This window comes from Salvelinus fontinalis, chromosome 9 (genome assembly GCF_029448725.1).
Source record: "Salvelinus fontinalis isolate EN_2023a chromosome 9, ASM2944872v1, whole genome shotgun sequence".
Lineage (NCBI taxonomy): Eukaryota > Metazoa > Chordata > Actinopteri > Salmoniformes > Salmonidae > Salvelinus > Salvelinus fontinalis.
Window position 1 is genome coordinate 53,650,275 of NC_074673.1, and position 23,478 is coordinate 53,673,752.

Here is a 23,478-nt window from a genome sequence, read left to right on the forward strand (position 1 = left end):
AAAGCTGCAAAACAATCCTGGAGCCAAGACTATAGCCTTTTATAGATGCTAAGAAATGTAATCAAGTCACAGAAAAATAATTAAAGCCAAATTAATCATTTTCTTCAAGCTTACATTTTTCAGAAATATGATTAGTCTAGACAAACCAGATTCAAATATGGACAAAAGCACACAATCAATTGGGAATCACCATTTTTCATTTAATATGCTGAATACACTGTTTCGGTCTTCCTTTGAAAGGTTATTGGACATATCCCAATCTCCTTCGATTGGAAAACATAATACTTGGCAAAAAAAATTGGGTAATAAAGACAGAACCATTTCAAATGCACATGTATAGACAAATGTTGGCTTTTCATACAGCATAGTTTGATTCAGTTGTCCTCAATCATACTAATAAATGTTACAACTGGGAATATAATTTAAAGTAGATACTTTTAAAGTCTGAATACTTGTAAGAAAAAGTTGAATACAATAGAAAAATAATATTGGTCACACTTTGTGTCCGTCATTGAAGGTAATAATTCTAAAATAATTAAGAGTGCACAAGGATGGCGGACTTAAATGAGGCTCCACTTCAAGCAAATTCAATATGAATTCAGTTGCAAAGAACACATTATTTCATCCAACTATAAGATATCATGGAATGATGCAGGCACTGTACAGCAATGGGAACGGTAATATTCTATGTGTAATCATGACAAGATGTCAGGTTCAGATGGATTATATTCGGGAAGTATTCAGACCTTCACTTTTTCCACATTGTTACAGCCTTATTCTAAATTTGATTAAATCATCCCCCCCAATCTAAACAATACACCACAGTGACAAAACAAAAACAGGTTTAGCCATTTTTGCTCATTTATTTAAAAAAAAGTGTAATATCACATTTACTTAAGTATTCAGACCCTTTACTAAATACTTTGTTGAAGCACCATTTGCAGCGATTACAGCAGAGTCTTCTTGGGTATGACACTACAAGATTGACACACCTGTATTTGGGGAGTTTCTCCCATTATTTTCTGCAGATCCTCTCAAGCTCTGTCAGGTTGGATGGGGAGTGTCTCTGCACAGCTATTTACAGGTCTCTCCAGAGATGTTCGATCAGGTCAAGTCCAGGTTCTTGCTGGGCCACTCAAGGACATTCAGTGTCCCGAAGTCACTCTTGCATTGTCTTGGGGTCTTTGTCCTGTTGGAAGGTAAACCTTAGCCCCAGTCTGAGGTCCCGAACGCTCTGGAGCAGGTTTTCATCAAGGATCTTCTCTGTACTTTGCTCTATTCATCTTTCCCTTGATCCTGACTAGTCTCCTTTTACAGAGGAGTGGCTTCCATCTGCCCACTACCATAAAGGCCTGCTTGGTAGAGTTCTGCAGAGATGGAAGGTTCTCCCATCTCCACAGAAGAACACTGGAGCTCTGTCAGAGTGACCATAAGGTTCTTGGTCACCTCCCTGATCAAGGCCCTTCTCCCTGGATTGCTCAGTTTGGCTAGGCGGCCAGCTCTAGGAAGAGTCTTCGTGCTTCCAAAATTCTTCCATTTAAGAATGAGGCCACTGTGTTCTTGGGGAACTTCAATGCTGCAGAATCCTGTCTCAGAGCTCTACGGACAATTCCTTTGACCTCATGGCGTAGTTTTTGCTCTGACATGCACTGTCAACTGTGGGACTTTAGACAAGTGTGTGCCTTTCCAAATCATGTCCAACCAAGTTGTAGAAACATCAAAGATGATCAATGGAAATAGGATGCACCTGAGCTCAATTTCAAGTCTCATAGCAAAGGGTCTGAATACTTATGTAAATAAGTGTTTTTTAATTTTTTTTATACATTTGTAAAAATTGTCTAAAATCCGGTTTTTGCTTTGTCATAATGGGGTATTGTGTGTAGATTGAGGATTTAATTTTGTTTTTATATATCTCAGAATAAAGCTAACAAAATGTGGAAAAAGTTAAGTGGTCTGAATACTTTAAGGTCAAAAGTCCAACCAACAGTAATGAAGTTATAATTGTACCTACACCTTCAGAGAGTTCACACCCCTTTACTTTTTCCACATTTTGTTTTTACAGCCTAAAAAATTGATTAAATTAAGATTTGTGTCACTGATCTACACACAAATGTCAAAGTGGAATTTTGGTTGTGAAAACATTTAAAGCTGAAATGTCTTGAGTCAATAAGTATTTAACCCCTTTGTTGTGGCAAGCCAAAATAAGTTCAGGAGTAAAAATGTGCTACAAATCGCATAAGTTGCATGGAATCATTCAGTGTTCAATAATAGTGGTTAACATTAGTTTTGAATGAGTACCCCATCTTTGTACCCCACACATACAGATAATAAATTGTAAGGTCCTTCAATTGAGTAGTGCATTTCAAGCACAGATTCAACCACAAAGACCAGGCAGGGTTTTCAATGCTTTGCAAAGGGCACTGATTGGTAGATGTGTAAAAAATGTAAAAAGCAGACACTGAATATCCTTCTGAGCATGGTGAAAATATTAATTAGGCTTTGGATGGTGTATCAATACACCCAGTCAATACAAAGATACAGGCGTGCTTCCTAATTCAATTGCTGGAGAGGAAGGAAAATGCTCAGGGATTTGACCATGAGGCCAGAGGTGGTTTTAAAACAGTTAGAATTTAATGGTTGTAATATGAGAACGGAGGATGGAACAACATTGTAGTTACTCCACAATGAAGACACATTTCAGTTGAATGCATTCAGTTGTACAACTGACTAGGTATCCCCCTTTCCCTTTTCCAATACTAATCTAAATGACAGAGTGAAAGGAAGCCCGTACAGGATACGCAAATTCCAAAACATGCATCTTGTTTGCAACAAGGCACTTAAAGTAAATGTGGCAAAGAAATTCACTTTTTTCCTGAATACAAAACTTTGTGTTTGGGGCAAATCCAACACATCAATGAGTAGCACTTCATATTTTCAAGCATGGTGGTGGCTGCATCATGTTATGGGTATGCTTGTCATTGGCAAGGACTAGGGAGTTTAAGCTAAAAACAGAATACAGCTATAAGCAGATGAAAAATCCTAGAGAAAAACCTGGTTCACTCTGCTTTCCAACAGACACTGGTAGACAAATTCACCTTTCAGCAGGACAATTACCTAAAACATAAGGCCACATCTACACTGGAGTTTGCTTACCAAGATTGTAAAATCCAGGTGTGCAAAGCTCTTAGACTTACCCCAAAAAACATACAGCTGTAATCACCGCCAAAGATGCTTCTACAAAGTATTGACTCAGAGGTGTGAATACTTATGTAAATTCGATTTCTGTATTTCATTTTCAATAAATGTAAAAAAAATAAAAATAAACATGTTTTCACTTTGTCATGAGGTATTGTGTGTAGATGGGTGAGAAAACAAATCTATTTAATTCAGGCTGTAACAAAATGTGGAACAAGTAAGTAAGTGTGAATACTTTCTGAAGGCACTGTATATCACATGTATACAATCTCCTATAAAATTGTAATTTCGCCTTAAATGCACTTTACCAACACAAGAACTGTAATCTCTAAAAGCACAAAGTGCTTCAACATGGCTGTGTATAAAAGTCTATTGCACTTTACTGAGGTGAGGTCTAAGACTGGTGTCTTAAAGCGGAAGCAGGGTTATGGCCTTCCTACACCAGGTCCATCGCCGCATAGGCGTCTCAGACGTACATGACACAACTGAAGCATACGGAACAACTACTGAGTGAAAGCAGCGGCGACCAAACATTTAATGTCACGATCACTACAAGATTTTCACAAGGAACGTTTGAACAGCCAATGTGAATGACTTACAATAACAGAATGAAGGCAGATGGTTCATGTGTTGTCAGGAGGCCAGCTCTTAATTATTCGATCTGCAGGAAATGCATTGAGATAGCAACTTTATCAGCTGCTCACAAAAACATTAATATGTGTCGTATTACTTTAAGTTGAACTTAAGGTCATCTATGCATTTTAACTCTCAATGGTTGAGGCTTGGATTGGGGGTAGGGTAAGATGAGAAGTCCACCTGCATCTCATGGGCAACTTCTACATGTAGCCATTCGATTCAATGGCCCAGGAGAAGTTGGGGGGGGGGGTCGTCCCAGGAGGGGTTCAACGCTTGTATGCCAAGTATAGTTGCATCGCTAAGGTCACAACGACCATACCAAGAGGCAAAAGACCATTGAAAAAAAAAACTATTCTTATTATTACTTTCTTCTCCAATACCATTCTTCTTTGCTTTCACGGGTAGAGGATGGAGAGAGGGAGAGAGCAAGAGAAAAAGCCTTCTCAAAGGTCACTGAACTGGTCACAGATGTGGCAGGTTGTTAAAAGGGATGTTGAACGCAAAGTTCATGTCATCGGTTACTGCTAAGTATCTGGATCGCACAAGACACCAAAGCGAATGATGTGTGCAGTATGTCACAACACTAACGACAGACTCGCATAAACACAGATAACAGCCACGTAATGATTCAAAATCTTCCTCAGAAGACACAAAACTGACAACATTTGTTGCCAGGTTGCTGTGTCTTGCATGTTATTATGTCTTACTATCGATGTAACATTTTTCATCACAACTGTGGCTCTGTCAGTAGTGGCAGAGTCAGAAGGAGGAATGAGTTGGTCTTACAGGCCTCTTAAAAAGGGAGGAAGTGATGGCATTCGCTAGAAGTGGGCATGCTGATTGGCTACAAAGTGTCCCCTGCATTCACAGATTGGTTGCGAGAAGGGTCACTGATAGGCTACGACAACACCCAGGGCATCACAGATTGGCTGTGAGAAATACGAGGCGACCCCCAGGCATCACTGATTGCCTGAGAGCAGGCCCTGTCTCTGAGCGTGCTCCAGGATGGCGTTGTGGCAGAAGTAGTACTGGTCTGGGGTCTGGATGGTGAAGGCCCTCTGCGTTCTCATCCGCCGCACCGTCTGACACACGTTGAGCGTCCCCACATCCTGCAGCTGGGACAGACAGATGTCCAGGGCACAGAAGGTACCTGGGGTGAGGGGAGGGAAGGCGGGAGACATCATTATCAACAAATGTGTTGTGGGGAAAATGCAGGAATAACATTAGTTCACTATGGCCTCCATACATTATAGCCAAGGTGATGGCCTTAGAAATAGAATCCCTATTAGAGAAATTGAGATGACACCTATGACTGTCCATAGAGATTCTATGTCATTCTGTGCTTTACACCGATCTTACCACAGGGCTTATTTTTGGCAGGAAAGATGATAATTAAGTTCGATATAAGCCTGTATGAACCTTTATCATATCATGTTTTAAGTGTCTTTATTTGGGACTCAAGGACTAGAATGAGTCTGACACGCATAGACTAAAGGAGTGGTGGTCGTCAATGAGAATTAATAATTCACCTGTTCTGCCGATGCCAGCACTGCAGTGAACCACCATGGGGGGTCCCAAGGGGTGGCCCCTCCACTGGGGCCCCATGGCCTTCACTGACCGCCTCTGCTGCCTCTTGACGGCCCCCAGAAAGTCAATGAGCGTCACGGCCGAGGTGGGGACGCCGTAGTCGGGCCAGCTCAGGTACTGGAAGTGGGTCACCTGCCTCTGCTCACAATTCTGGTACAGACAGACACACACAGCCCATGAGATGTAGCTTCAAAATGGGTGAACAACCACCAATGTTTTGCAATCGTTCAAACTCGATGGAAGTTTTGATATTAGGCAACAGTCTAAGAAGAGATGGTTGTGTGTGCTATAGCTAGATAATCTCAGATTTTTGTCCTCGGAAAAAATACAAATTCAGCAATGGGAAGGCATGCGTTCTCCTTGGGTAAAGGGAGCAGAGGTCACTTGAGACGTGTAGCTTGCTACTGTACCTCCATGTTGTGCAGCTCCAGGGTGGTCTGGTTGTAGTGGGAGTGATTGTCCACCCTCTGGTTGACCACAGCCATGTGACCGTACACCTCCTGGCCGCCTTCCTCCAGAGGCCAGTACTGACCACACTTCTTCCGACCTCCCTCGTCCGCCCTGCAATACACAGATCGATTATCTCCATGAGGGTATTGAAGATCTTTCTAGAACCTCTAGGAAGTGCCCCATTGTAACCTACAGTATTTGGGTCTGGTTCACAACAGTCATTTCCAAATGTCAATGACTCATTTAACAACAATTTTCTACATCATGCCCACTGGGTAAAACAAATATGTAAGAAGATGAACTACCTTGTTGTCATGACAACGACTAGCACGTTTTGCTCCCAGACCATCCTCCAGAAATCCCCATAGGTTTTCTCCAGTGGTCCTATGGACAGCAGAGGGTAGATTGAAGGGAATGAGCTACTTTTAATAAAGACATCATAAAGCATACGGCCTGTGTATGTTTGACACTGTGTCCAGTTTATTAGGTACATCGATCTAGTACCAGGTCGGACCCCCCTTTGCCTCCAGAACAGCCTAAATTCTTAGGGGGATAGAAAGGTTGCGCAATTGGCATGAAGGGACCAAACATGTGCCAGGACAACATTCCCCACATCATTGCAACACCAGCCTATACCGTGACACCAGGCAGGATGGGGCTATGGACTCATGCTGCTTACGCCAATTCCTGAATTCCTCAATATTCTTTAAAAAGGACAAAAACCAAATGGAAAATGTGTAGAAATGATAATGACCTACATTTATAACGTTTCTTGACGCAAGTAATCACAGAAAAAAAAGTTTATGGCAGCGTTTGAAACTGCCGATTAAGAACGCAGAGTTCATCTCAGCCTATGCTGCCCTTCAGTCCCTTGACTTTTTGGCCCTGACGGAGACATGGAACACCGCTTCTCTCTTTTCATCTGACTATGTTCTCTCATAGTACGAGAGCATCTGGACATCGCAGTCATGGCACAGAGCTAATCATTTCTCCTAAGTGGAGATTCTCCTTCCTCCCTCCCTGGCAACTTCAACCTTTCCGACGTCTGCCTTCGATTACTTTCTTTCCAACTCACTCTTTCCCCTCCTTTTGACCTCACTCTTTCACAGTCCCCTCCCACTCACAAGGCAAGCAATACACTTGACTAGAGGCTGTTCACCTACACGTCTCAGTGCAACCCCCTTCCAGGTCTCTGATCACAAACTACCTTGTTTCCTTTTCTGTCTCCCTCTCCTCCAAACCTAGCCCCTCAACCCCTGCAGCTTATCCAGAACGCTGCAGCCCGCCTGGTGTTCAACCTTCCCAAGTTCTCCCATGTCACCCGCTCTTCCGCACACTCCACTGGCTTCCATTTGAAGCTTGCACCACAACAAAACCATGGTACTTGCCTACGAAGCTGCAAGAGGAACTGCCCCTCCCCATCTTCAAGCTATGCTCAAACCCTACACCCCAACCCGAGCAGTCCATTCTGCCACCTCTGGTCTCTTGGCCCTCCCACAACTACTGGAGGGCAGCTTGTGCTCAGCTCAGCCCAGGCCAAGCTCTTCTCTGTCTTCCTAAAACCCTACCTCTTCTTAAATAATCCCACAGCACCAGCCCCCCCTTTGTGAACTAACACTTGACCCCCCCCCCCCCCCCACCACTAGCTCAGACTCTGCTGATAGCTACTTTGAGGAAAAATGTACTTTGATATGTGGTTGTCCCACCTAGCTATCTTAAGATGAATGCACTAATTAAGTCGCTCTGGATAAGAGCATCTGCTAAATTACAAAAATTTAAATGTAAAGCTAGGGAGTCTGAAAAGTAAATAAACTAGGATAGAGGAGTAGCTTTTGCAAATTTAGACAGTGAGGAAATAACTCATTTCAACATTTCTACCCCACCCCCAACAAGAAAAAACAACAACATATTTTTGACTGCACTGGACATTTAAAATGTGTCTTTATGTATCACATTTTCAACTGACTCAAAATGATTTTGTCAATCAGCGGGTTATAAATGCTTATGACAAGTCTTGCATCCACCACATCAATGCATTTTACCTGCCAACTTTAGTGTTACCAAAATACCAATAGTTTGAGAACCAAAGGAACCGCTTACAAATTAATAAATATCCCATGAAAAAAATGTATTAGTGCAAAAGTATCTGATGGTGAAACTAGCAGGTATCATAGACGGCCATCTTTGTACCTTGAGTACCGATGTACGCATTCTTCTGTTTGTAGCCGTCCATGAAGCTGGCGTTGATGTAATCTGATCTCTGTGGGAAAAAACAGGACTTTATCACAGCCAACGATAGAATAGGGGTCTTATAACATCAGAGCTGTACAGTAGAAATTCAGATAACATTAAACAAACACAAACATATGAAAATATAGCTCAGTTATTTGTGTGTCTTAATAACATATTCAAGATTAATCGAATCATTTAAATTAATATTTCAAGTTCTGGGAACCACATATAATGCGTAGGCACGTTTACAAAGACAGGAATACTAACAGCAAGTCTTCTAATGCACTTTTTGCTTGATGAAAGGCAATGCCTTCAAAGTTTTCCTAGCCTTTGACTAATTCCACATTTTGTTGTGTTACAGCATGAATTCAAAATTGATTAAAAAAATAATAATTCTCACCCATCTACACACAATACCCCATAATGACAAAGTGACAACATGTTTAGAAATTTTTGCACATATTGAAAATCAAATATCTAATTTACATAATGAACATTTATTGAAAATGAAATACAGAAATATCTACTTTACATAAGTATTCACACCCCCTTGCTATGACACTCCAATTCCCTTTGATCATCCTAGAGCTAGCGCTACAACATGATTGGAGTCCACCTGTGGCCAAATCAATTGTTTGGACATGATTTATACACTGAACACCTTCCTAATATTGAGTTGCACCCCCTTGTGCCCTCAGAACAGCCTCAATACATCGGGCATGGACTATACAAGGTGTCGAAAGCATTCCACAGGAATGCTGGCCCATGTTGACTCCAATGCGTCCCACAGTTGTGTCAAGTTGGCTGGCTGTCCTTTGGGTGGTGGAGCTTTGTTACACACAGGAAACGGTTGAGCGTGAAACTCGTCAGCGTTGCAGTTCTTGATATAAAACAGTGCACCTGGCACCTACTACTATACCCCTTTCAAAGGCACTTCAATCTTTAGTCTTACCCATTCACCCTCTGAATGGCACACATACACAATCCATGTCTCAAGGCTTAAAAATCACATACACAATCTATCTACCTCCCGGGTGGCGCAGTGGTCTAGGGCACTGCATCACAGTGCTAGCTGTGCCACCAGAGTCTCTGGGTTCAAGCCCAGGCTGGGCTGGGTTCGCGCCCAGGCTCTGTCGCAGCCGGCCGCAACCGGGAGGTCCGTGGGGCGACGCACAATTGGCATAGCGTCCGGGTTAGGGAGGGTTTGGCCGGTAGGGATATACTTGTCTCAGTATGTAAAATGTAATTAAAATGTATGCACTCTACTGTAAGTCGCTCTGGATAAGAGCGTCTGCTAAATGACTAAATGTATGTAAATGTACAATCCATGTCTCAAGGCTTAAAAATCCGTCTTTAACCGGTCTCTTTCCCTTCATCTACACAGATTGAAGTGGATTTAACAGGTGACAATAAGGGATCATAGCTTTCACCTGGTCTGTCCATGTCATGGAAAGAGCAGGTGCTCCTAATGTTTTGTACACTCAAGTGTATTAGGTTCCACAGTTGATAGTGCATATTCAGAGCAGAAACTATACCATGCGGTCCAAGGAACTGTCCGTAGATCTCCGAAATAGAATTGTGATGAGGCATATATCCGGGCAAGGGTATAAAACAATTTCTAGAGTGTTTAAAGTTTCCAGGAGCACAGTGGTCTCCATCATTTGGAAATTGAAAAATATATATGTCACTACCCAGACGATGCCAGACTCTGGCCGTCTGACCAAACGGGCAAGAAGAACCTTGGTCAGGGAGGTGACCAAGAACTCAATGACCACTGACAGAATTACAGTTCCTTGGCTGCGAAAGGAGAACAGGCTCTACAGCACTTTACCAATCTGGGCTTTATGGGAGAGTGGCAGACCGAAGCCACTCCTGAGGAACAGGGACATGACAGCACGCCTGGATTTTGCAAAAATCACACGAATGACTCCAAGCATAAGGCAAAAGATTCTGTGGTCTAATCCGACAAACTTAACTCTTTGGCCTGAATGCAAAGCGCTATGTCTGGAGAAAAACAGGCACAGCGCATCACCCATTAAACACCATCCCTACTTTAAGCACGGTGGTGGCAGCATCATGCTATGGGGATGCTGGGAGACTGATTATGATAGAGGGAACAATGAATGGAGCCAAACACAGGCAAATCCTCAATGAAAACTTGCTTCAGAGCACAAACAAACTTTGACTAGGGAGAAGATTTACATTCCAACAGGACAATGACCCCAAGCATACAGCCAAAGCAACGTTGGAATGGCTTCAGATCAAGAATGGGAGTCCTTGAGTGGCCTAGCCAAAGCCCAGACTTGAAAATCTGTGGAAAGACTTGAAGATTGCTGTTCACTCCCCATCTAATTTAACAGAGCTTGAGACAATCTGCAAGGAAGAATGGGAGAAATCCCCAGATCCAGATGTTCAAAGCTGATACGGACATACCCAAGACAACTCAAATCTGTAATTGCCACCAAAGGGGCTTGGTGTGGGTGTGAATTGACTCAGGGGTGTGAATACTTATGTAAATGAGATATCTGTATTTCATTTTCAATAAATGTGCAAACATTTCAAAAAATATATTTTCACTTAGTCATTATGGGGTATTGTGTGTAGATGGACATTTTTTAAAATTTAATACATTTTGAATTCAGGCTGTAACAAAATGTGGAATAAGTCAAGGGGTATGAATACTTAGTGAAGGCACTGTATGCACTATGCACAGGTGGTTCCTAGAAAGTGTTACTGATATCTCTTGTACTATGATTCTGTAAAATGTAACTGCATGATGACGTTGTCATTTAACCTTTGAGAAGTACACACCTCGTTTCTTCTGGTTTTCAGGTGAACTCTTGTTTGGTCAAGACACAGGACATCCCCATAGCGATTCCTCTCCTGGTTGTATGCAGTACTGGAGAGAGTGACAGACACAAAATCAACCAATGGTGATTTATGAATATCATAAAACAATACATCAAGTTCCTACTCCAAGGGACTGGTGCAAAGTTTTGCCACCCAGTTTGACACTTTACTTCTTTCCTTGGAAGTTTAATTGATAAACCTACAGTCTCCTCTCATTTGTAACCCAGTGAGGGTTCAGGGGCCTCACAAAAGAATCAGAGTAGGAGTGCTGGTATATGATCAGTTTTGCCTCAGATCATAAAGAACACGATTACACAGACAGGAGAGATTGATCCTAGATCAGCTCCTACTCAGACGCTTTGTGAATATGGGCCCAGAACTCTAGGCTTCTCCCCGTCCAGCTCAAAAGCCTGGAAATGTAGACTGACCCAAAGCTAAACCTTTATAAGTGCTTCTATCCATCTACTCACAGGGCACAATGGAATGTTCCAGGTGGTTGCTCCTTGCGGATTTCCTCGTACTCCAGGTGGATGCCTGAGCGCTGGAGACTACCCAGGTGGGCCATGAGCTCAGGCAGACGCATGGCCTCAGGCCCAGGGTTGTGGACCGACGAGTCCTCCAGGGGGATGCCAACCAGCTCATCCACGGGGTCCACACGGCCGTTCTGCCCAGCCAGAAGCTGCTGGTTCCAGCCGTGGGCATCCAGGGGCAACAGCCCCCCCAGGTGCTCAGGGAGACAGTCCCGTGGGAGGTGCTGGCAGAGGTCAGACATTTTGACCATCTGGACCTGGGAGAGGAGAGGGGATGGATGTAGGAGAGAGTGAGGGCTTCACCTACCATAGTCAAATAACTTCCTTGCTCCGTTTCGAAACACACTCACGTCATTACAACTGGACCACGTGTCAATACAAGTCTGGAATCCTTTTTAGGACATCCTGATTTGTAAGCTGTAGGTTTCAGCCTTCAGGATGTTCAATGGATTCTGTACAATATAGGATTAGGTTGATTTCGTTCCCATTAAATGCATCATGGGACAAGACATTAGATTGAAAATGTGACTCAATTATTATTATTATTTTTTAAATAGTAAGTCGACAAATAAAACCAGGGTTTTGCGAACTAATTTCTGGGGTCTCCCCTGGGTGCACGTTTTGTTTCTTTCCCTAGCACTACACAGCTGATTCAAATAATCAAAGCTTGATGAGTTGAATCAGCTGTGTTTGTGCTAGAAAAAGTGCACTTGGGGGGGCCCAGGACCGAGTTCGGGAAACTGGAAAATAATAAATAATTTTATAATAAATGGATTCCAGTTCTGATGTTGCATATTAAAGCCATTCTACAAATGTCATCTCAATGAAAAATGTGATTGTGGTGATAACACCAAGCACTCAATCTCATGACCTTCTCCAGTTCTCCACTTCTCCAGTTTATCAAAAGATGCAGGTTAAAGTTAAAACGAGATCATCAATGACTAACTCAAGTTGTCTTATTAGTTCTGGTGAGGAAAATCCAATCACTCTCCTACTGCCTTTAACTAATCTGCTTTAAGAGATACAGTACATGCTGTATCTATAAGAGGCACGCAAAAGATTTGTCATATCTACCGTTTAGTGAAATGGCACCGTTTTCCAAATAAAGGGCACTACTTTTGACTAGGGTCCATTGGGCTCTGATCAAAAGTAGTGCACCATATAGGGCGTAGGGTGCCATTTTGGACGCTGCAGTGGGGATTCCTGATACCAAACATTCGCATTCCCTGAGGGGATTGACTTCCTGTGTAGAGGTCACAGTGGAGACACCTTGCATCCATCAATCATGACAGCGGAGGAAGTGCCTTGTGTACCAATTACATGCAGGGGTGGACAGCGGTTCACCTTCCAACGTCAGGTTTTATACACTGGAAGGGATCATAACGATCATCCCCAGGTGTGTTTATCTGCTCCTTACTAGGAGATGTTCCTAAACTACAGCAGGGAGTGAAAGGGGTTACTGGTGTAATGTCTTTAGAGACACAGGGGCCATGCTTCGCTCTACACTGTGAGGCTAAGCCTATGATAGTGCGCCATGCCAGAACATATCTCCATCATGCTGCATCTGAAAAAACACAGTTTTAAATGGAAACTGATGGCACAGCTTGCATGGTGCTAGCAACACCAGGGTTGTGTGATTCCTGCATTGGCCACATATACTTAGGAAGTCTGTGTGACAGTGACTGATGTTCCAAACCTTCTTGATAGTTAAAGTTGGACTTGGTGCTCGTTTCTGAAGATATGATACTGCCCATAGTGAGAATAATACCACTGCACTCACCCTCTCCCTGAGTTTCTCCTTAAGCAGCAGGCTCAGCAGGTTGTAGGGCACGCGGAACCAGACAGGGGCGCCCACTATCAACACTTTCTTCAGCCTGGCAGGGAACGCCCCCTGGTGGAGAGCAGAGCTGCAATTTTGGAACGGTTTTGCAATCCTGGCCACTTTTTCATAAACATACATTTTCTGTCAACATATTAGCCTGGTGAACAGATATTGATACACTACTACAATATGCTGGCTCAGTACTTTCTAACCTTGAGTAAGTTGAGGATCTTCTTGCTGAGGTCCAGCTCAAAGTTGGTGTAGTTGGAGCCCGCCATGTCGTAAATGAACACCAGGCCGTTTCTTTGAGTTTCAAAGCTGGAGGGAAAGAGAGTGTGCAAAGCTGTCATCAAGGCAAAGGGTGGCTATTTGAAGAATCTCAAATATATTTTGATTTGTTTAACACTTTTTTTGGTTAACACATATGGTATCATGTAGTATTTCATAGTTGATGTCTTCACTATTAGAAAATAGTAAAAAAAAAAAATATTATTAAGAATATTAAGAATAATATTAAGAAAAACCCTTGAGTAATACCTTCTTAATACATTATAAGCAGATGTATAATTCCGTGTGCTATGCATAATGTACTATAATGAATGCCATTGGTGCACATAATTAGTGGCGTAAAAAATATATATACAAAAAATATATTTATTAATCTTTAATGACCTGGTATTTGGTCCAATTTGTCCGTTTTTTTCCACCCAATGGTCTTGATTTTAAATTAAAGGAAATTGATCATGTCATTTAAGCCGGAGTCTCATCCACATAACTGAACAGAATAGATAATAGGCTAATACTGGTCCTCCGTAGCTAAGTTGGTAGAACATGGCGCTTGGAACCCCATGATCGTGGGTGAGATTCCCAGGACCACCCATACGTAAAAATGTCTGCTATACGATACACACACACAAACAAATCTCTGTTCTCACCTCTCCACAGCCTGGTCCAGGAGGTAGAAAAGAGCTTGCAGGACAACATGGTTGCCTGTCTTGTTGGGGTGGTGGAGCTTGGCCGTGTACAAGGCTATGGAGGCGCCTGAAGGGTCTCGCACACTCTGGTAGAACAGAACAGAGACAGGGGTCAAAGTAAGGAGCGATTAGGGTGTGCATCTTAGCTGCACTGCGGGGCACAGATGCCAACATCCTAATATTCAAATAAGATTCTATACAGCACCTTAGTTGAGCAAAGGAATAGAATAAGCAGCACAAACCAGAAGTCTTTTAAAACATTGTTAAAAAGTGATTGTAAATTTCATTTAGTATTAACTTCAATTTTTTTTCTGTTGATCTAAATACAGGGAATTGTAAGTGGTATTCTGACAGACGTCCATACAGTTGACAGTAGAAGTACATACAGAACTAGTTGCACACTGGATCCAACATGCAATCATCAAATACATGGGACAGAGCAGCAGCTTGCAGGTCCAAGTATCCAAAATGGGGGTCTGGGTTCAGGTTGACCACAAGGTGGCAGAGTAGACATGACCATGAGAAGCAATGAGAGCTTTGGCCACGTGGAAGCACCTGGGTTCAGTCAGATTTAAAATGGGCGCTGCCTCACATCTCTGAAGGAGTGAATTGTATGAAACTACCAGTATGAAATGGGACATTGCACTTAAGAGGAACTATTGTTAAAACAAAGGCCCCGTTCAATTAAAACATGTTACCAGGTTACTGGAGTATCAATGACAATACATTGTTCTTGCGCAACTGTGTGACCTATTCAAAACGACAGAATTTCAACTGAATAGTCTAGTCTGAACCGCAACAGTGAAGAGCATACAATACCACAATTTACACTCACCCCAGCATCCAAAAAGCAGATCAAGTGACTATTTTGACAAATTTATTTACCCCTTTATCAGGGCCCACATTCATAAAGTGTCTTAAGAGTGGGAGTGCTGAATAAGATGTTTGACATTTTAGATTATAATGAATAAGATTACGTGGAAGACCTAATCCTAGATCAGCACTCCTCCGAGGCGCTTAATGAATACGTGCCCTGGACACTCCTGTTATTTGAGGGAAAATGTGTCTTATGACTAAAAATACCTGACAGGATACAGACAGAGGGCCAGTGCTGAAGTGGTGGAAGTGTTCTTTCTGTGAGGAAGGAGGTTGTCTCAAATCGATGCAGCAGACTGGCAGTGGCGTGACAATGGGAAGGGAGGGGGGAGAGAAGAGGGATCGGTGACAATCAGCTGTCATAGCTCTAGCCCTGCTGACTGACTCAGATTTCCAGGCAAGGAGGGCAGGGAGAGAGGGAGGGACCCTTCACTACCACACTTGATCCCAGTCCAAGACAAACTACATGGAAGGACCCTGACTTCTCTATTTGAACTATTGAGTTATTATTAACCCATTCCAACAGTCTTCTAAAGACTACCAACATGCTGATATCTTACACCCCCCCCCCCCCTCCCCACAACATTCTTGCTGAAACTCTACACAGCTTACCATTATCATTCACAATTCTGAATGACTGTAAAATACCATTTTGAATTCAACACCCAATGTATATTACTAGTAGTACTACTAGCAGCCTTTTACACTCATACCCGTAAATGGGTTGAAAATGTCAAATTTGCACACTGATAAGTGCCTAAATTGAAACCAGTTGCCTGACAGTAACATGATCTCAGGGACTCCACTTCACAGCTCTGTAAGGATTTTGACTGACAGCCGTTCTGACTTGGACCACCACACGCGACTAGAAGTTGCCCCCATTTTCCCACTAATTTGGCAGCTTTTGCAAAAAAAAAAATATTGCTTGAGTGAGGGAAATGCTGTAACTTACAAGGACTCAATGTGTTTTGAAAGATGAGATGTTGAGGATTATAATACCGCATTGATGTCATACAAGCAAGCCAAACACCCATGAGTCCAAATGTGCACCTCACATTTCCATATCAAAACTAATGTAATTTACACTCAGTGTAAATTACATTAAGGACAGCTGCTCTTTCCATGACATCAACTGACCAGGTGAAAGCTATGATCCCTTATTGAAGTAACTTGTTAAATCCACTTCAAATCAGTGTAGATGAATGGGGGATACAGGTTAAAGAATGATTTTTAAGTGAATGGGCAAGACAAAATATTTAAGTGCCTTTGAACAGAGTATGGTAGTAGGTGCCAGGTGCACTGTTGTGTCAAGAACAGCAATGCTGCTGGGTTTTTCCATTCTCAACAGTTTCCCGTGTGTATCAAGAATGGTCTACCACCCAAAGTACACCCAGCTAACTTCACAACTGTGGGAAGCATGAGTCAACATGGGCCAGCATTCTTGTGGAACACTTCCGACATCTTGTAGAGTCCATGTCCCAACGAATTGTACAGCCTCAACATTTATGATCGCCATGTTTGATGTACAAGATCACATTGTGTTATACCCCGAGATGTCCTGAACAGAATGAGCCCGTTTGTTTTGTGAAGAAAATTTGCACCGGACCATGCTTATCTCATGACTAGGGCTGTAGCGGTCATGAAATTGTGTCAGCTGGTGATTGTCAAGCAAATAACTGCTGGTCTCACGGTAATTGATCGTTAATTAACAAACACGTCTTGGCTTCCACACATAGCCGACAAGCCACGGAGACATTTTGAACATCTACAGCCATTTTAAAAAGTTGAATATATGCATTTAATATAGCCTATACCGCCACAATAAATCCATTATTTATTTTAGACACGTCTAAAGAAACAGGATATGAAGAAAATGTAGTCTATTTTAGAAGAACAGAATACTACTGATATGGCTATGCCATAATGCCTGTGGGCTACACCAATTCATTTAGCAGACTAGATTCGCTTAGAATTCCGTGATTTTTTTTTAATAGTATGAAGAATACAATTGTAAAAAGATGAATAAAATAGAAAAGATGTTTTCGCCAAACGATTTCCAAGGAAGTGCGCACAAACGGCTACTCTGTAGAGCGGTTAACAAAGAAACAAGTCAGCCTATATGCTTAAATTGAGTTATTTATGCAACTTTAGTTGCGATACAAACGTTTGGCTACATGTTTTGATTTTTAATACATTTTAAGGTTGCATGATGCGACTAATGATAATTAGAAAAGGGAGAAAAAAAATACATGAAAGGCATGAGCTCCGATTTGTTTTTTTGTGCAGGCTGCATACACTTCAGTCTCGCCTTCACAATTTGACAAGCACTTAATATTCTAACCAGGCCTTATATTTCCCGGTGGCTTCCTCCTTGTGTGGCTGTAAAGCCCCCTAAAAAAATCCATAACTTCTGCAACCCAAAGTGTATTGTGCTCTTGGGCTGAATATAATAATTATAATTCCCTTCTCCTGGCTACCATACGCCGAAGCACCTCTCACTCAAAAGGCCCTCTCAGATATCTCAATTATTATTAGCCAATGACTGTCAAGTGATCGGGTCCTTCTCCCAGACATCTCAGCTAAGTAGTATACTACAAGTGAAGACCGACATGTCGGGGACGCAACTGCGCGAATCCCTCATCGAATTTGGAGGCGCATATTTAAGAACTGTCCACATTTTGCCTACTTTGTCTGCCAACAAAATGAGTAGGCCCAACGAACACCTACGTCAACCTACTATCCCCATAGTACAAAAGTTAACCTATTCTATTGGTCAACTTCTCCTTCTGTGCAACAAATAAATATTCCAACCATACTCCGGGACATTTGTGGGATGTGAGATCCCAAATTAATAAACACTCGCATCAAAAAACTTTTTAAAAAAGCAAATGAGGCTGATACAACAGATCAGAACCATTTAGCTTAAAATTGTTGATAAACTATTAGGCTATTTCTTCACATTATAAGAGTAGCAATGCGCACACTGCAGTAGGCTAGGGAGAAAGCACTTCTCAAAAGTGACTGCAAATGCGATAAAGCATGTATCGCTTTATTACCAATGTGCAATTATGGTGAAAATTCTTACCCAAACTTGAAACTCACATGCCACCTATGTATGCCAGTTAGGCTCTACACTGGTTGTAAAGCGGATTAAACGTAAAGATATTTGGCAACTTTAGTTGTGATACAAAACATGTAGGCCTATGGGCTAGGCCACATGGGGTGAGTAACTGATTTTTTAAAAAGTCACAGAAAAAAGGCATGCACCGTTTCTTGCCTTACTGCACATGCTGGGCATCATTCACAAGTGATAATACAGTCGAAATCATAAGTTTACATACACTTAGGTTGGAGTCATTAAAACTCGTTTTTCAACCACTCCAAAAATTTCTTGTTAACAAACTATAGTTTTGGCAAGTCGGTTAGGACATCTACTTTGTGCATGACAAGTAATTTTTCCAACAATTGTTTACAGACAGATTATTTCACTGTATCACAATACCAGTGGGTCAGAAGTTGACTGTGCCTTTAAACAGCTTGGGAAATTCCAGAAAATTTGAGTCAAATGGAGGTGCACCTGTGGATGTATTTCAAGGCCTACCTTCAAACTCAGTGCCTCTGCTTGACATCATGGGAAAATCAAAAGAAAATCAGCCAAGACCTCAGACAACAAATGTAGACCTCCACAAGTCTGGTTCATCCTTGGGAGCAATTTCCAAACACCTGAAGGTACCATGTTCATCTGTACAAACAATAGTACGCAAGTATAAACACCATGGGACCACGCAGCCGTCATACTGCTCAGGAAGAAGACGCGTTCTGTCTCCTAGAGATGAACGTACTTTGGTGCGAAAAGTGCAAATCAATCCCAGAACAGCAGCAAAGGACCTTGTGAAGATGCTGGAGGAGACAGGTACCATAGTATCTATATCCACAGTAAAACTAGTTCTATATCGACAGAACCGGAAAGGCCGCTCAACAAGGAAGAAGCCACTGCTCCAAAACCACCATAAAAAAGCCAGACTACGGTTTGCAACTGCATATGGGAACAAAGATTGTACTTTTTGGAGAAATGTCCTCTGGTCTGATGAAACAAAAATAAAACTGTTTTTATAATAATGATCATCGTTATGTTTGGAGGAAAAAGGGGGATGCTTGCAAGTCGAAGAACACCATCCCAACCGTGAAGCACAGGTGTGGCAGCATCATGTTGTGGGGGTGCTTTGCTGCAGGAGGGACTGGTGCACTTCACAAAATAGATAGCATCAGGAGGCAGGAAAATTAGGTGGATATATTGAAACAACAGTCAGGAAGTTGAAGCTTGGTTGCAAATGGGTCTTCCAAATGGACAATGACCCCACTCATACTTCCAAAGTTGTGGCAAAATGGCTTAAGGACAACAAATTCAAGGTATTGGAGTGGCTATCACAAAGCCTGAAAAAGAACTGAAAAAGTGTGCGCGAGCAAGGAGGCCTACAAACCTGACTCAGTTACACCAGCTCTGTCAGGAGGAATGGGCCAAAATTCACCCAACTTATTGTGGGAAGCTTGTGGAAGGCTACCCGAAACATTTGACTCAAGTTAAGCAATTTAAAGGCATGCTACCAAATACTAATTGTTTATGTAAATTTCTGACCCACTGGGAATTTGATGAAAGAAATAAAAGCTCTACTATTATTCTGACAATTCACATTCTTAAAATAAAGTGGTGATCCTAACTGGCCTAAGACCGGTAATTTTTACTCTGATTAAATTTCAAAAATTGTGAAAACTGAGTTTAAATGTGTATGTAAACTTAAACTTCAACTGTACATAAGTTCAAGAGTAAAAATGTGCTTAACAATACACATAATAAGTTGCATGGACTAATAGTAAGTGTTTAAAATGATTTTTTTTATGACTACCTCATCTCTGTACCAGACACATACAGATAATTTTAAGGTCTCGCAGTCGAGCAATGAATTTCAAGACAGATTCAGCCACAAAGACCTGGGAGGTTTGCCAATTCGTCACAAAGGGAACCTATTGGTAGATGGGTAAAAATTAAATAAAAAGCATGGTGAAGTTAGTAATTACATTTTGGATGGTGTATCAATACACTCAGTCACTAAAGATAAAATTCCTTCCTATCGCAGTTGCCGGAGAGGATGGAAATTGTTTAGGGATTTCACCATGAGGACAATGGTGACTTTTAAAAAAAAGTGAAAATAAGTTAGAAGGAATATAAAAATATTCCAAAACATTCATCCTGTCTGCAATAACGCACTAAAGTAAAACTTCCCAAAAAAAAGTGGCAATGAAATTAACCATGTCCTGAATAAAGTGTCTGGGGCAAAGCCAACACAACACTGAGTACCACTCATATTTTCAAGCATAGTTGTGGCTGCATCATAGGTATGCTTATCATCGGCAAGGATTAGGGAGTTTAAATAATAAAAATAAACAGATAAGCACATGCAAAATCCTAGAAGAAAAATCTTGTTCAGTCTGCTTTCCAACAGAAACTGGGAGACAAATTCACCTTTCAGCTGGACAATAACATAACACACACTGGAGTTGCTTACCAAGACGACATTGAAAGTTCCTGAGTTGCCTAATTACAGTTGACTTAAAAATCATCTTAAAATCTATGGCAAGACTTGAAAATGTCTGTCTAGCAATGATTAACAACCAACTTGACAAAGCTTAAAGAATGTTAAAATATTGTACAATTCAGGTGTGTAAAGCTATTAGAGACTTATCCAGAAGGACTCACAGCTGTAATTGATTCTAACATGTATTGTCTCAGGGGGTTGAATGCTTATCTAATCAAGATACTTTTGGTCATGTAGTGTATGTGGACACCTGCTCCTCAAACATCTCATTCCAAAATCATGGGCATTAATATGGTCCCTACTTTTCTTCTATAACAGCCTCCACGCTTCTGGGAAGGCTTACCACTAGATGTTGGAACATTGCTGCTGGGACTTGCTTCCATTCAGCCACAAGAGCATTAGGGAGGTTGGGCATTGATTTTTGGCGATTAGGCCTGGCTTGCAATCGGCATTCCAATTCATCCCAAAGGTGTAAGTTGGGGTTGAGGTCAGGGCTCTGCACGCCAGTCAATATTTTACACACCGATCGACAAACCATTTCTGTATGGACACGGGAGCATTGTCATGCTGAAACGGGAAAGGGCCTTCCCCAAACTGTTGCCACAAAGTTGGAAGCACAGAATCATCTAGCATGTCATTGTATGCTGTAGTGTTAAAATTTCCCTTCACTGGAACAAGGGGACTAGCCCGAACCATATAACAGCCCTGACCATTATTGCTCCTCCACCAAACTTTACATTTGGCACTACGCAGTCGGACAGGTAGCTTTCTCCTGGCATCTACCAAACCCAGATTAGTCCGTCGGACTGTCAGATGGTGAAGCGTGATTCATCACTCCAGAGAATTCCACTGCTCCAGAGTCCAATGGTGGAGAACGTTACACCACTCCAGTCGACGCTTGGCATTGGCATGGTGATCTTAGGCTTGTGTGCGGCTGCTCGGCCATGGAAACCCATTTCATGAAGCTCCCGACAAACAGTTATTGTGCTGACGTTGCTTCCAGAGGCAGTTTGGAACTTGGTAGTGAGTGTTGTGTCATGACGTTGCCCTCTTTGGGTACAGAGAGCACCATCCCCCTCTCTCTGTCTCCTACACTCAGGCTGCTGCGACCTCAGTCTCCTCCAGGAATTTACGACCCATCTCCTCATGGCCACAGTATAGAGGGAGTTTTCATAGAGAGAACAAATGAATTTCTTCCAACTCACAGAACTTGAGGTCTGAACATTTATGTTCTGGAGAAGGTATAAAAGATCGGTGAAGAATCCAGCTACGAACTGGTCCGTTTGGTACAATTTTGTGAAACAATACGGCCACATTACCATAACGCTGTTTATATAATAGCCTCAGATATGAGGTTTACATCTAATTGTTGTATAAGATGAATGAGTGAGGATGATACTGTTTGTGAAATTGTGTAATGTGATTTTGGACTGTTTTATGAAGGAAACTCCAATTCCCTTTGGAGTTTAACTAAATCAGAGGACCGCCCATGAGCACAGTTAGAACCTAGTGTCATGAGACAGCCTTTTACTGCTCCTCCGAATAAAACCCCTACCTGGGTTTTCTATCACCAGATCAGCTTACCTTGATAACGAGGGCCAAGGGTTGAGAGGAGACCATAAACCTAAGGTTTGAGTAGATGGCTGAATCTTTTAACCTGAATCTTTTAACTCTTCGACTATCGATACCGACAGAATAAGAACAAGTCTTTTATATTAATTACTAGTCTGCAGCTAGGAATTCGGTATCATTGAACGCGAAGACCGACAACTGCCGAAACATCTATTCTATAACGACATGAATGAATGTCACTCTGAACTATCCATTCTAACCACGGCAGAGAGAGCGAGAGCGAGAGCGGACAGACTCGCCAACAGAAACTAACTTTTCAACAGAGATCCCGACGACACACTGAGCGTAAATATATATATTGATTGCAGTTATTCCCGAATGAGTGAGCATTCATGTGCAAAGGATAAGCATTTCAATTGTTATAATTATCAACTTTGTAGTGTCATCTCAGTTGACCCCCACTTCCCTTTTTGTCCACCAAGCCGCAATACCGGTTTATCCCACTAGGGAAACGCCGTTATTATTTCTTTGTAACTATCTACTGTTTGTTTATGCATTTCTGTGAATTACTTAGTAAATAAATATTTTAAGACAGTTGATGTATGGATGACTCAGTGAAGACTGGGTTCGTGCAGATAACCAACAATTTACGATGTTTGGAATGAGACTAACATGAGGTAAATACACTGCTCAAAAAAATAAAGGGAACACTTAAACAACACAATGTAACTCCAAGTCAATCACACTTCTGTGAAATCAAACTGTCCACGTAGGAAGCAACACTGATTGACAATAAATTTCACATGCTGTTGTGCAAATGGAATAGACAAAAGGTGGAAATTATAGGCAATTAGCAAGACACCCCCAATAAAGGAGTGATTCTGCAGGTGGTGACCACAGACCACTTCTCAGTTCCTATGCTTCCTGGCTGATGTTTTGGTCACTTTTGAATGCTGGCGGTGCTCTCACTCTAGTGGTAGCATGAGACGGAGTCTACAACCCACACAAGTGGCTCAGGTAGTGTAGCTCATCCAGGATGGCACATCAATGTGAGCTGTGGCAAGAAGGTTTGCTGTGTCTGTCAGCGTAGTGTCCAGAGCATGGAGGCGCTACCAGAAGACATGCCAGTACATCAGGAGACGTGGAGGAGGCAGGTGGCA

General features: G+C 42.0%; 1 protein-coding gene across 1 annotated transcript in view; it reads right to left on the reverse strand.

Annotated features, from left to right (window-relative positions):
- Positions 1 to 179: 179 nt before the first annotated feature.
- Positions 180 to 23,478, reverse strand: part of ptpn9a (protein tyrosine phosphatase non-receptor type 9a) — a 46,879-nt gene continuing 23,580 nt past the window's right edge. The window contains exons 4-13 of the mRNA XM_055934907.1: positions 14,238 to 14,362; positions 13,515 to 13,620; positions 13,261 to 13,371; positions 11,421 to 11,737; positions 10,912 to 10,999; positions 8,059 to 8,128; positions 6,174 to 6,252; positions 5,829 to 5,979; positions 5,361 to 5,568; positions 180 to 4,981 (exon numbers count right to left, since the gene is read on the reverse strand). Coding sequence (XP_055790882.1) covers positions 4,791 to 4,981; positions 5,361 to 5,568; positions 5,829 to 5,979; positions 6,174 to 6,252; positions 8,059 to 8,128; positions 10,912 to 10,999; positions 11,421 to 11,737; positions 13,261 to 13,371; positions 13,515 to 13,620; positions 14,238 to 14,362 — 1,446 coding nt within the window. The 3' untranslated portion in view covers positions 180 to 4,790. The remainder of the gene's footprint in view (positions 4,982 to 5,360; positions 5,569 to 5,828; positions 5,980 to 6,173; positions 6,253 to 8,058; positions 8,129 to 10,911; positions 11,000 to 11,420; positions 11,738 to 13,260; positions 13,372 to 13,514; positions 13,621 to 14,237; positions 14,363 to 23,478) is intronic.